At 47.3% G+C, this 14,335-nt stretch overlaps 1 protein-coding gene across 1 annotated transcript in view; it reads right to left on the bottom strand.

Moving 5' to 3' along the window:
• Positions 1-14,335, bottom strand: part of EPS15L1 (epidermal growth factor receptor pathway substrate 15 like 1) — a 98,618-nt gene that overhangs the window by 72,092 nt on the left and 12,191 nt on the right. Inside the window, exons 2-4 of the mRNA XM_081091958.1 lie at positions 2,572-2,613; positions 2,286-2,375; positions 1,788-1,835 (exon numbers count right to left, since the gene is read on the bottom strand). Coding sequence (XP_080948084.1) covers positions 1,788-1,835; positions 2,286-2,375; positions 2,572-2,613 — 180 coding nt within the window. The remainder of the gene's footprint in view (positions 1-1,787; positions 1,836-2,285; positions 2,376-2,571; positions 2,614-14,335) is intronic.

Raw genomic sequence — 14,335 nt, 5'->3', positions numbered from 1 at the left:
TTTAAATGAGTATGCTAAAACAGACTGAGCCCATTTGCATCCTGAATGCTGTAAAATTTCAAATAAATGTATTTTCAAAAATAATCAGCTCCCAACACTTAGGAAATGCTAGATTGTATAACTAGCAAGCTTAACATGTTGAAGACTATGAATTATGACTCATATTTGTGACTTTTTAAAAATGGTTTGAAATAGACACAGCTGTTGGGGAATTTACATTCAGGATTCCTGTGATCCCCTTGGCTGGCCTCACTGAACAGGGCATCCCCTGCCCGCCCACCTCCACCTGTCATGGCCTGAGGTGGACTTCACCTGCCATGCAGGGACAAAGGACCTGAACTAGGCAATCCACAGCCTTGGCTCCTCCCTGCCCGCCTCCTAACCCTGAACAAGCCTCACCACAGGCTTAGTGAACTCATGAAGCATCACCTAATTTTTTTTAATTGATCAACTGGATCCAGAACATAGACTGTTTTATTTTATTTTTTACTATTTTTTGTTTGTTTTAACATGGACTGTTTTAAAACTACAATTACAGTATTTTTTAATGTCTTCAAAGAGATAAGCAATAGATCAGTCTTCCTCAAGCTGCTGGCCACAGAATGCCCATGTAGAGTGTCAAATAAAGGGGACATAAGCCCTAGCCGGTTTGCCTCAGTGGATAGAACATCGGCCTGCAAAATGAAGGGCCCTGGGTTCGATTCTGGTCAAGGGCACAGGCCTGGGTTTCAGGCTCAATCCCCAGTAGAAGGCAGCCAATCAATGATTCTCTCTCATCATTGATGTTTCTCTCTCTCTCTCTCTCTCTCTCTCTCTCTCTCTCTCTCTCTCTCCCCCCCTCTTCCTCTCTGAAATCAATAAAAAATATATTTTAAAAAGGGAGGGGCATAAGTTTAGGGGGACTAAATTAGGAAAAGGTAACAGGCTTCTTTCCATTGAGGATATTCAGACCTTAACATGCATATACACAGTGTGAACCTCAAGGAGGGGGGAATAGTGGATGAAGCTTTCCCGATGGATCAGATCCTAAACTGTGAGATACCAGGAACAACATCACTTGGAATGCAGTTTAGGGAAAAGCTGAGTTAAATTAAAATACGACCATTTAATATCATTTGTAAGTACTATAAATTTCCATTTATAGAACATTCTTGAAATGATGAAATTGAAATGGAGAAGGAACCAGCAGTTGCCAGGGAGTATGGTGTGACTACCAAGGGCAGCAGATGAGGTATTGATTCACTGTGGTGCTGGGGCAGGTCTATGTCCTGACTGTGGTGATGGTTATGGGAATCTACGCAAGTGATAACATGATACAGAACGACACACACCAAAAAAAAAAAAAACCAAAGAAGTGCTTATAAAACTGGTCAGCTCTGAGTAAGGTCTCTTACTGTTTTAGTACTGCCTTGGCTCTGATCATTGTGCTATAGTGACATAAGCAGCTCTCACTGGGGGAGGTGAGGAAGGAGACACGGGAACTCTGAACCATTTCTGCAACTTCCATGAGAGTCGGAAGTTATTTCAAAATAAAATGTTTTTGGAAACATTTGAATCACTTGTAAGCACACAAAATATGAAAAGATATGCTAACCATGAAAGATGGCTCCAAATGTTCAACAAAAGGTCTTTATTTATAAAGAAAATCTTCCCATTTTAACAATTTGACAACTGCACTTTTGGCTAGTGACACGTGTCAGTGGTACGAACAGGAAGGAAGTGCAGAGGAGGCAGCCTGAGGGCTCTGACCCGGCCCTTCCACTTGGTCTGAGCATACGTGTATATACCTGTTTGTCCAAGAACCCTTTACCTTCTGGGTCGGCCAAGTCCCATATCTGTAGAAACAGAAAAATTCTCATGAGTGTGACTGCTGATCACTGCTCATTTATTCACAAAACAGGAGCCACCACCATTACATGTAGGTCTTAAGGGAAGGCCGGAGCAATCTCCAATTTGTAGCAGGTGAATGACCTGTGCCTCTCCCTCCGCCAGTCCATGGCAGAGCCCCAAGAACACCCAGGTCCATTCAGCTCCCAGGCTGACACAAATCCATAAGCTGTCAAGACCCCTGAAACGCTCAAGCCTCTTGTCTGCTACCTAAGCAGCGAGTGGCAGCTGCCACCAGAGCATGTGGACCCACCTTTTACAGCCCTATTACAGAGGGTGGCAATGGCCTATCCACTCCCAGGAGGCCTGTCCCCAAGAAAAGGGGTCTGCAGAGCACATCCTTCCACCTGCTGGGGAAGCCCCAAGGGCAGCCACAGAAACACCCTGTCTTGGCGTACCTTCCCAAGGATAATGTCTGAGAGCCCAGACTTCTTTAGAAAAAGTGCAGCTTCACTGGCTCCAACTCTCCCTGTGTATGCTGGGTCTACCTGCAATGGGAGAGCGACACTGAGATGTAGCTTCAGGAAGCAGAGCAGCAGATAAGGCAGCAGCCACCACACTAACTGGGGCTGATAATCCAGAGAACAGAAGGGACCAGAGGTCACACCAGGCTTCAGTACAGGGCTGTGCTTTCTGGGTCACTCACTCTAGAGTTCCATCCAAAAAGATACCAGTGAAACTTACCTGCTTGTAATAAGACTCATACAGTGGATTTCCAGTGGGAATCTGTAAACAAAACCAGATATTGGTTAAAAGTAGACATACCCCTCTCTCAATTTTATTACCAAAATATAAAATAGTGAAAGAAATTGCACTTTAAACAACCTCTATAGACACACTGCAGTTTATTTTCAGCTATAGACACTACACTTACTTGAATTAGAAAAAGGAAATGCTAATGCTCTTTAACAAATCCCAATTTCTACACCAACAACATGATTGTTCAGGCAGGAGTGACAGCCCAGAGTCGATTTCCATGTGCTGAATGATGGAATTCAATGTGTCTGGGAGCTCAAAGAAAGACACCCTTTTACTGTGAGATCATTCTCTGGCTCCAGAATCAGGAGTCTCTGCATGTCATCATGAATCACCAGACATGCAAGCATCAAACCGGTTTCCCAGCCCCAGATTTCGTCCCCACCTGCCACCAAGGGACTATGCAGAAATGCACATTGACCAGCCCACTGGAAAAGAACTGGCCAGTGACACTCCCGCTATGATAGGCAGGAAGTTCAAAGTCCCTGGCTCAGCACATGATACTCCATATTCCAGAGTATAAATCCCCAACACACTGTTAACTGCCTTGTCCAGTGTCATGTGGCAAGTCAAGGATCCAGCCCGGTTAGCAGCTGAGCCCCTGCACTTCCCACCATGCCCAGGACCTCTCTTCCCGTGGGGAAGGGAGGGTAACCAGGGGAGGGGCAGATGGGAAGGAATTAAGCAGCCACTAAGATGTGGGCTATAAAGGTTGACACATGGTGGTGGTTTGTTTTTAAGATTTTTAAATTGATTTTTAGAGAGAGGGAGAGTGAGAGCAACCCTGATGTGAGAGAAACATCGATGGGCTTCCTCCTTTTGCATGCCCTCTACTGGGGATTGAACGCAACCTGGGCATGTGCCCTGACTGGGAATTGAACCAGCAACCTTTTGGTGCACAGGATGATGCCCAAACAAACCACAACGGCTAGGGCAATGTGTTGGTGTCTTACAGTGTGCAGGGAGCAAAGCAGTATACAAACCTGCTGTTGATTAAGTAAGCAAAGAAACGTGAAGACAACACCATTACCTATATACTAGAGGCCCAGTGCATGAATTCGTGCAGGGGTGGGGTCCCTTGGGGTGGCCTGCATAGATCAGGCCCCAGCTCGATCCCCCAGCCTCACAGCTCAACAGTCCTGCCTGGCACCCCTCCGTGGCCTGGTGCCACCCCCTCACCTGCTCCACCATCCCGCCTGCGGGGCGATTGATTGGTGCCGGGCCCCCCTCCCGGCTCCCTCAGCGCCTGGGACCCATGCAGGGTCCCAGGCAGGGCACATACCTAGGTTTCAGGTTCCATCCTGGATCAGGGTGTATACAGAGGCAACCGATAGATGTCGATCTCTCCCTCCCTCTCTCTCTGAAATCAATGAACATCCCCTTGGGTCAGGATTAAGAAGAAGAAGAAAAAAAAACTAAGAAAGGCTGGAAGGTAATGAGTGATGGCTTGAAAAAGAAAAGGTGATACCACCAATGAGGATTAAGAAGTATGCTGTGTATCAGCTCCCTGCCCAGAGCTCTTACCTGACACCATCACTGGGGGAGGCTGTCACCCTTAGCTCCTTATGACCTTAGGGGACAGTGTCCACCATCACACTCTGTGTGGCCTCCTAGGTTTAAAACTCCGCATGCCTTCAAAACACTCCCATCTCCCAGAGGATTAAGGCTGACAGGGGAAGTAAAGTCAGGCAGGCTATTTGTCATCTCTTAGTCAAGGTGACAGGGCCGCGCCAATATAGCACAGCACATGCCACTGACACTAGAGTGGAATGCACAGACTCAGAGGTCTGCACTATGACAACAAAGGTCCCCTTCCCACCAAAATTCAGCAAGGCACAGGTATGAAGTGCATTTCTCATGGGTGTTCGTTTTTTTAAAAAAAAAAAATCTCATGGCAGGCAAGAAAGGTTTCCAAGCTACTGTGAGTCCAGTGAAAAAAGTTACAGTATTTGGGGAAGACAGGGTTAACAATGGTCTCAAACTTTCCAAATGCCTTTGAGCTTCAAGATCCATGATCAAGAGAAACAAGGCCCTAAATAGTCCAGAAAAGTCTAAAGCACCAGACCCAAAGCTCCCCTCATCTGTGCTGAGGACTTACTCCAGTCTAGGGCCAGGTGTCAATCCCAAATCACCTCAACTGACGGAAAGACCAGACTGTGCCTCTGCCCCTCTTCTCTAACTATGGGATTTAACTTGGGTAAACTGGGGCAATGAAGCAGATACAGGTTTGGATTTCATTACATATAATTCAGCTACTGCAAAAGCAGAAGGGGAGGAAAGAAGGGAAAACACCAGATATAACCAGCACTTCCTCTTAACACACTACTTTCTCACATGGATGGTGGTTACACATGCAAGCTGCCCAAAATGCCACTGTGACAAAGCTGAATATGCATACTATTTTAATATATTTTAATTGATTTCAGAGAGGAAGGGGGAGGGAGAGAGATAGAAACATCAATGATGAGAGAGAATCATTGATTGGCTGCCTCCTGCACACCCCTACAGGGGATTAAGCCCGCAACTGGGCATGTGCCCTTGACTGGAATCGAACTCGGAACCTGTCAGTCTGCAGGCTGACGCTCTATCCACTGACCCAAAACAGCTAGGGCTGAACATGCATGCTATTAATGCCATCAATCTCGCAAATGTTGGACAATCTGTGTGGCCAGTGATTGCACAGAGACCTCAGTACAACCAGCTGGCTGGTGGGGCAGCAGCTCCCAGAGGATGCATCAAAGCTACTGGGACAAAGCCCTCCAAGCTGCCTGCCTATGTCTAACCCCAAAGTAAGCCCAGGGCCAAGCACTGGGCAAAGGCAGAAAAAGAACAGGCCAGGGGACAAGGCTTTCAGTGTAAGAGAAGCAAGGCCCTGGCAGGGTAGTTCAAGGTTATGGGTTTGATCCCCAATAAGGGCACATACAAGAAGCAACCAATGAATGCATAAATAAATGGAACAACAAATCAATGTTCCCCGCTCTCTTTCTCGCCCTTCCTCTCTCTAAAATCAATACATAAAAATTAAAATAAAGAATGGAAGCAAGACAGGCATGGCATTCTCCTTCATCAGCCCACTGTACTAATAAAATGCCATCTTCAACTAGGCATTGTCTGAATTATGGATGAGTTTCAGTAAGTTTTAGTTTGACCTTTTAGTTGCTCTTCATGTCTTCTTCTTTAAATAAATTTTTATTTTTAATTACAGTTGACGTACAATATTATACTAGTTCCAGGTGTTCAACCCCATGATTAGAAATTTATATAACTTACAAAATGATCACCCTCATAAATCTAGTGCCCATTTGACACCACAGTTATTAAATATTATCCTATATAATAAAAGCCTAATATGCAAATTGTCCCCTCGGGTGGTCATTTCACCAAGAGTTCAACTGCTCGCTATGACATGTGCTGACCACCAGGGGGTGGTGTGGAACATGACGGGCATCCACAACGCAGCGCTGGCAGCGGGAGGCAGTGGATGCACTGCTGGCCCCGATGGGCCCCGATGAGAGCGGGACCACAGCAGGATGGTTGAGCAGGTGAGCGGGCGGCTCCAGGTTACAGCGGGGTGCCCGGCAGGGCTGCAGGGCTGCAAGGCTGGGGGCACAAGCTGAAGCCCAAACATCGTAGGCTACCCCGAGTGACCCCACCTGTGCAAGAATTTGTGCACCAGGCCTCTAGTTATATAATAAAAGCCTAAGCGACCATTATGGCGTAACAACCAGAACGGCTGGTCACTATGATGCGCACTGACCACCAGGGGGCAGGTGCTCAACGCAGGACTGCCCCATAGTAGTCAGTGCACTCCCACAGGGGGAGCACCACTCAGCCAGAAGCCGGACTTACGGCTGGTGAGCGCAGCGGCAGTGGAGGGAGCCTCTCCCGCCACCGCCTCCGCGGCAGCGCTCAGGAGCAGCGAGTTGAGCGGTAAGGAGCAACAAGCAGTAAGGAGTGAGAGGGCGCAGGTTGGGCTGAGGGAACGCCCCCCCCCCCCAGTGCATGAACTTCATGCACCAGGCCTCTAGTTGACTGTATTCCCTTTTTACATCCCCATGTCTATTCTGTAAATACCAATTTATACCTCAACTTTATCACCCAGCCCCTTAACCCCCTTCCCATCTGGCAACTGTCAAAATATTCTCTCTATGTGAGTCTGTTTCTGTTCTGCTTGCTCATTATTTTTTTTATATTCCACAGGTAAGTGAAGTCATCTGGCGTTTGTCTTTCTTTGTCTGACTTATTTACTCAGCACAATACCCCCTACGTCCATACAGGTTGTTGCAGATGCAGGATTTCATTTTTTAGGCCTGAATCATATTCTACTCTATATATGTACCACTTCTTCTTTATCCATTCATCTACTGACAGACACTTAGGTTGCTTCCATATCTTGGCTACTGTAAATAATGCTTCAATAAACATATGGCTGATGTGGCTCAGGTGGTTAGAGATTGTCCTGCACACTTAAGGCCATGGGTTGGATTCCTGGTCAGAGCACATACCTAGGTTGTGGGTTTGGTCCCCATCAATGTCTCTCTTTCTCTTTCTTCTCTCTCTCTCTCTCTCTCTCTCTCTCTCTCTCTCTCTCTCTCTGTCTTTCTCAACATATCCTCAGGTGAGAAATAAATGAGTGAATAAATAAATCACTTCAAAAACAAACAAAAATATGTATGTACTAGGGGCCCGGTGCACGAAATTCGTGCACTGGGTGTGGGGAGTGTCCCTCAGCCCAGCCTGCCCCCTCTCACATACTGGGAGCCCTCAGGCGTTGACCCCCATCACCCTCCAATCGCAGGATCGGCCCCTTGCCCAGGCCGGACGCCTCTGACAGAGGTGTGAGGCCTGGGCAGGGGACCCTCATTCCCCCCCATCACTGGTTCTGCCCCCAGCCCAAGCCTGATGCCTCTGGCCCAGGCATCAGGCCTGGGCAGGGGACCCCCAGACCCCTCCGATTGCTGGCTCTGCCCCTTGCCCAGGCCTGATGCCTCAGCCAGAGGCGTAGACCCCCATCACCCTCTCTGATCACCTGATCGGCCCCTTGCCCAGGCCTGACGCCTCCGCCAGAGGTGTCAGGCTTGGACAGGGGACCCCCATCTCCCCCCGATCACTGGCTCTGGCCCCCGCCCAGGCCTGAGGCCTCTGGCCCAGGAATCATGCCTGGGCAGGGGACCCCCATCTCTCTCTGATCGCTTGCTCCACCCCCAGCCCAAGCCTGACGCCTCTGACCCAGACTTCAGGCCTGGGCAAGGGGACCATCATATCCCCCCAATCCCCGGCTCAGCCCCCCACCCAGGCCTGATGCCTTGGCCAGAGGAGTTGACCCTCATCACCCTCCGATCACCAATCACCAGATCGGCCCCTTGACCAGGCCTGAGGCCTCCGGCAGAGGTGTCAGGCCTGGGCAGGGGACCCCCAGCTCCCCGCGGTTGCAGGATCTGCCCCTGCCCAGGCCTAACACCTCTGGCTGAGGCGTCCGGCTCGGGCAGCGGGGACCTGCAGTGGCAGCGGGGGGCGCCGCGATCGTGGGCTCCGCTTTAGGCCCAGGCAAGGGACCCCTAGCTCCGGGACTGCCAGCTTCCACCGTGTCCAGCTCCCATCGCTGGCTCCACCCCTACTTCCTGCTATCACTGGCCAGGGCAGCAAAGGCGCCTGATTCTCCGATCATGGCTGGGGGGCAGGGCAAAGGCGGGCAGGGCCCCCCAGCTCTTAGCTCCCCCCCCCCGGGTTTCCGATCACTGTCAGTGGCAGGGGGCTTCTTCCTGCTTTCCCTTTCGCCTCCCTACATTGTGCCTACATATGCAAATTAACCGCCATCTTGTTGGCAGTTAACTGCCAATCTTAGTTGGCAGTTAATTTGCATATAGCCCTGATTAGCCAATGAAAAGGGTATCATTGGCTACCCAATTACCATTTTTCTCTTTTATTAGTGTAGATATGTCTTTTCAAGTTAGTGTTTTGGGTTTCTTCAGATAAATACCCAGAAGTGAAATTGCTGGATTCATCTCTGTCACTTTTTGTAGTTTTTGTTTTAAAGTCTATTTTGTCTGGTATAAGTATTGCTACCCCAGATTTTTTTTGTTTTGTTCTACTACCCCATATCTTTTGTTGGTTTGTTTCCATCTTCATGAAATGTCTTTTCCATCCCTTTATTTTCAGTCTGTTTGTCTTTTGACCAGAGTGAGTCTCTTATAGACAGCATATGTAAGGGTCTTATTATCCATTCAGCCTCTGTATGTCTTTTGATTGGAGCATTTAATCCATTTGCATTTAAAGTAGTTGTTTATATATTGCCATTTTATTATTCATATTTTTCATCTTTTTGTTTTCCTCTTCATCTTAAAGAAGTCCCTTTAACATTTCTTGTAAAAATGGTTTGGTGGTGATGAACTCCTTTAGACTTCTCTTGTCTGGAAAGCTTTTTATCTGTCCTTTAATCTAAATGATAATTGATAGTTGCGCTGGGTAATCTTGGTTGAAGGTCCTTGCTCTTCATTACTTTGAATATGTTTTGCCACTCCCTTCTGGCCTGATAAGTTAAGGAATCAGCTGACAGTCTTATGGGAGCTCCCTTGTATGTAAGTAACTGCTTTACTCTTTTTTAATCCTCACCCAATGATATACCTATTGAATTTTAGAGAAAGAAATATCAATTGTCTCCCATATGCGCCCCAACCAGGGATCAAACCGCAACCTAGGTATATGCCCTGAGAGGGAATCAAACCCAACCTCTTGGTGTACGAGACAATGCTGCAACCAGCTGTGCCACCCAGCCAAGATCTAACTGCTTTTCTCTTGCTACTTTTAAAGTTTTTGACTTTAATCTTTGGCATTTTAATTATGATTTGTCTTGGTGTGGGCCTTTTTGGGTTCATCTTGTTTGAGGCTCTCTATGCTTCCTGGACTTGTATGTCTATTTCCTTCACCTGGTTAGGCAAGTTTTCCATCTTTATTTTTTCAAATAAGTTTTCAATTTCTTGCTCTCTCTTCTCCTTCTGGCACCCCCATGATGCTGATGTTGTCCCAGAGGCTCCTTATGTTATCCTCATTTTTTTTTTTACTCTTTTTTCTTTTGGATTTTCTGATTGGGTATTTTTTGCTTCCTTGTCTTCCAACTCACTGATTTGATTCTCTACTTCATCTACTCTACTGTTGATTCCCTATAGTGTATTCTTTGTTTTAGTTCAAGTATTCTTCATTTCTGACTGGTTCTTTATGTTTTCTATCTCCATTTTTTAATCCTCACCCGAGGACATGCTTAGAGAGAGGAAGGGGGGAGAGAGAGAAACATCGATATAAGAGAAACAACAAGCGGTTGGCTTCTACACACACCTTGACTGGGGATCAAACCCAGGCATGTGTCCTGACTGCCTGATTGGGAATCAAATCAGCAATCCTTTGGTACACAGTAGATTGCTCAACCAACTGAGCCACACCAGTTGGGCTTTTCTATCTCCATATGTATGTTTCCTATCTCTCTGTTGAAGTTCTAAGTTCCCTTACTCTTCCCCTAAGTTCACTGAGCATCATTATAACCAGTGTTTTGAACTCTGCATCTAGTAGATTGCTTGTCTACATTTTGTTTAGTTCCTTTTCTGTAGTTTTTGTTCTATTCTTTCATTTGGGACATGTCTCTTTGTCTCCTTATTTTGGCTGCCTCCCTATGTTTGTTTCTATGTAGAGCTGGTATATCTCCCAGTCTCAATAGAGTGGCCTATGTAGTAGGTGTCATGTAGAGCCCAGTGGCACAGCCTCCCCAGTCACTTGAGCTGGGTACTCCAGAAGTGCCCCCACACACACACCCATGTGGGCTCTGTGCACCATCCTGTTGTAGCTAAGCCTTGATTACTATTGGCATATCAATGGGGGGGGGGGCAATTGGCTGGGAGGACTGGTCCCAGACACCATGGAGGATCTGCTCTGCAGGGGCTGACCTCACGGAGCAGAACTCACTTCAACAGGGCTCAGGTACCCACCAAGTCAACCCCTTGAGTTTGTTGCTCATGGAGGTGTTTGGGTGGTGCTTCAGTGTGGTCTAAAGCTGTCCACCAGATGCACTGGATCAGTGGTCTTCTGGGAGATGCAGGCCAAGGTCAACCACTGCCTGTGCTCTGCCCAGGGCCACCTGGCATGACCTACAAAGTGATCTGCAGATGGTTGCTACTCTACTTGCGCTGGGCTCAGAGGTGCCCAGCAGAGGCCAAGCTGCAAAACAAGGCCGGTTGACACTGGCGCCATGCCTGAGGCCACTTAGCAAGAGGTACAGGGTAGCCCGGCTGGTGTGGCTCAGTGGTTGAGCATCGACCTGTGAACCAGGAGATCAGGGTTCAAATCCCAGTCAGGGCGTAGTCCCAGGTTGCGGGGTCAATCCCCAGTGTGGGGTGTGCAGGAGACAAACGATCCATGATTCTCTCTCATCATTAATGTTTCTCTCTCTCCCTCTCCCTTCCTCTCTCTAAAATAAAAACATATATATTTAAAAAAAAAAAAAAAGAGGTACAGGGTACACAGAGGCCAGATGCTGCTTGGTGAGAGATTTTAGGAAAGTTGGCAGCATGAGCCAAGACAGGCTATTTGTATGGAAAAGCCACTGGAAAGGACTTAGGTGAACCCACAAGTTGGGTGGGGCGGGGTGAACAGTATTAGCAAGATTGACAGTGTCTCAGATATGGTGCCTGCCTGCTGGCTGTGGGGGAGCACTCAGCAAAGGAACAATGGCCTCTGCCAACACTTCTGTCTGGGAGAAAGCTGCCCCTACAACTCTTAACCTGCTGCCAAACAATTCAGTTCCTCTCCATATGTCCCTGGCACCTTTTGAGCTGCTGCCCCAGCTCTGGAGCTCAGAGTGAGCGAGTCTGAGTAAATTCGTGCAAGTCTTTTAGGAGAAACACCTGGGACTCCAAGAGCCCTCCATCTCACTTGCCATAATCTCTGCTGGTTTTTACAACCACAAGTTATGAGGATTTCTTTTCTCAGCACTGGAACCCTGGGCTGGGGGGGGGGGGGGGGGGGCCTGGTTTGGAGCCGGGACCCCTGACTCCTGGGGGAAACTTCCACAGCTGAGATATCCCTCCTGATTTTTAACTACCACACATGGGTGTAGACAGCCTGTTCATCATCTCTGCCCCTCCTACTAGTTTCAATGTGGCTTCTACTTTATATCCTTAGTTATAGGACTTCTATGCAGGTAAATTTCAGGCTGTTCTGAATAACAATTATTCTGTAGCTTAGTTGTATTTATGATGTGGTTGTGGGAGATTCCGAGGATCATGTTTACCTATGCCACCGTCTTGACTGGAAGCTCCCTTCATGTTTTACTTTTTTTGTTTACCTTATTGTTGTTTTTTTGTTAATCCTCACCCCAGGATATCTTTTTCCATTGTTGTTGTTTTTTTTAATCCTCACCCAAGGATATTTTTTCTGTTAATTTTTTATAGAGAGTGGAAGGGAGGGAGGAGTGGAAGAGAGAGAGAGAAAGAGAAGGGAGAAACATCGATGTGAAAGAGACACATCAACTGGTTGCCTCCTACACACGCCCTGGCTGGAGGCGGGGTTTGAACCGGCATCGCAGGTACCTGCCCTTGACCAGGATTCAAACCTGAGACTCTCTGGTGTGCAGGACAATGCTCTAATCACTAAGCCATACTAACCAGGGCTCCATTGATTTTTAGAGAGAGTGGAAGGGAGGGGGAGAGACAGAAAGAGAGAAACATCAATGTGAGAGAGCTACATCAATTGGTTGCCTCTCACATGTGTCCCAAACAGGGCTGGGGACCAAATCTGCGACCGAGGTATGTGCAACTGGACCAGAATCAAACCGGTGAGCTTTCAGTCTGAGTGTCAGTGCTCAAACCACTGAGCCTACCTTCATGCTTTATTATTTATTAATTTATTTATTGTTAATCTCACCCGAGGATATTTTTCCACTGAGAGAGTGGAAAGAAAAGGGAGAGACAGAGAGAAACACTGATGTGAGAGAGACACATCGACTGGTTGCCTCCTGCACACATCCCGACCAGGGCCGGGGAACCTGTAACTGACGTATGTGCCCTTGACTGGAATTGAACCCGGGACCTTCAGTCTGCAGGCCAACGCTCTATCCTCTGAGCCAAACGAGCTAGGGCTTTGTTTTAAAATACTAAGAGAGCCCGGCCAGCATTGCTCAGTGGTTGAATGTCAATCTATGAACCAGGAGGTCATGGTTTGACTCCCAAATTCCAGGGTCAGGGCACATGCTCGGGTTGCGGGCTCAATCCCTAATGTGGGGTGTGCAGTAGGCAGCCAATCAATGATTCTCTCTTATCATTGATGGGTCTATCTCTCTATCCCTCTTCCTTCCTCTCTGAAGTCAATAAAAATATTTTTTAAAAATAAAATACTAAGAGAAAGAACATAAAAACTTCCTCCAGCCCAGATGCAATTTACATTTGGGGGGACAGGAAAGGGCACATCAGAGATTTCACACCCTTCTGTTGAGAGAGCTTTAAAACACCACAGTTAGGTGAGCTCATGCAATTTTAATGTGGATAAAACCAGCCTGAGATGAGGGCACAGCAGAAACATTGTGAAGAAAAGACCCTCCTGATACCTAATGCCACTCCCAATGCCCCCAGAATTGAGTCTACCCAGCTCTGATTCTCACATTCATCCATGGCAGGACTCCTAAATCTTTATGCCTGGAACCAGGAGAATTCCCAGTCTGCTGAAAGTATGTGCTCACATGCCAATGATCCCTGACCTTGCTCAGTTCAAGATGACATTTCTTTCTAAAGGAAATTAGTTTTCATTATACAAGTTTTAGAAAAGTATCTGTAATTCTTTGTTCTGATAGTGGATCATATTTATTGAGCACTCGCGGGTTTTCTATCCTGCATCTCATTTAATCCTCCCCAATAACGCTATGGGCAGGTAGTATTATAGCCCCCCAACTAACAGGTGGGGAGACTCAGGGTCACAGAGCCAACGAGTGACGGAACCAGAGAACCACCTAGGCATGTAGCCCTAAGCTAGTGTGTTCCCTGCAAAAACAGCCCAGACATGACAGAGCCAAGCGCTGGGCCACAGCACGGCCTCCTGCACATACTCACCTGGCAAAATGCACAGAAGATCACATGATGGTACATTTTATTCAACAGACAAGGTCAAAGTGCAGGACACAACGTGAGCATATACCCTGACTCAAAAACCAGCACACCCTGCCATTTCCCCAGGAAAACTGAGACCCCATCAGGGCTGTGTTTCAATATGCTCTTGCCAAGTTTTGCAGGAAGTTGGGCACATAACACCAAAAGACATGCTGGTGTGAGTACCTATGTGGAAAACCAAATAATGTTGCAAAAAAGCCAGGGCCTGAAGAAGTACTTGCTTGATAATCCTTGCATTTTTGCCTTCCACGCAGGGATAGTTACCCTTGTTGCTTGCACAACCATTATCTAGGCCATATGCCCAGCCACATTCTGCAGGTGAGAAAACTAGAACTTAATTCACTATCACTCAAAATTTGTCAGGAAACACTGGGGCATCCCAAATCTTTCTGGAACTGACAGCTCCCTCCGATTGCCCGATCAGAGGTTCCTAAACCACAGCTAAGGTAAGCATTACCAAGAGGAGAAGAACTTGAATGTGAGAAAGAGCTTTTATAAAGCTCAAGGAAAAAGACAGACATCCCAATTTTAAAAATGAGCAAAGGGTA

Source organism: Myotis nattereri (genome assembly GCF_964212035.1).
Source record: "Myotis nattereri genome assembly, chromosome: 5".
NCBI classification, from domain to species: Eukaryota; Metazoa; Chordata; class Mammalia; order Chiroptera; family Vespertilionidae; genus Myotis; species Myotis nattereri.
Note: the sequence above shows the minus strand (reverse complement) of the source record. Positions and strands in the feature narration are given on the sequence as shown.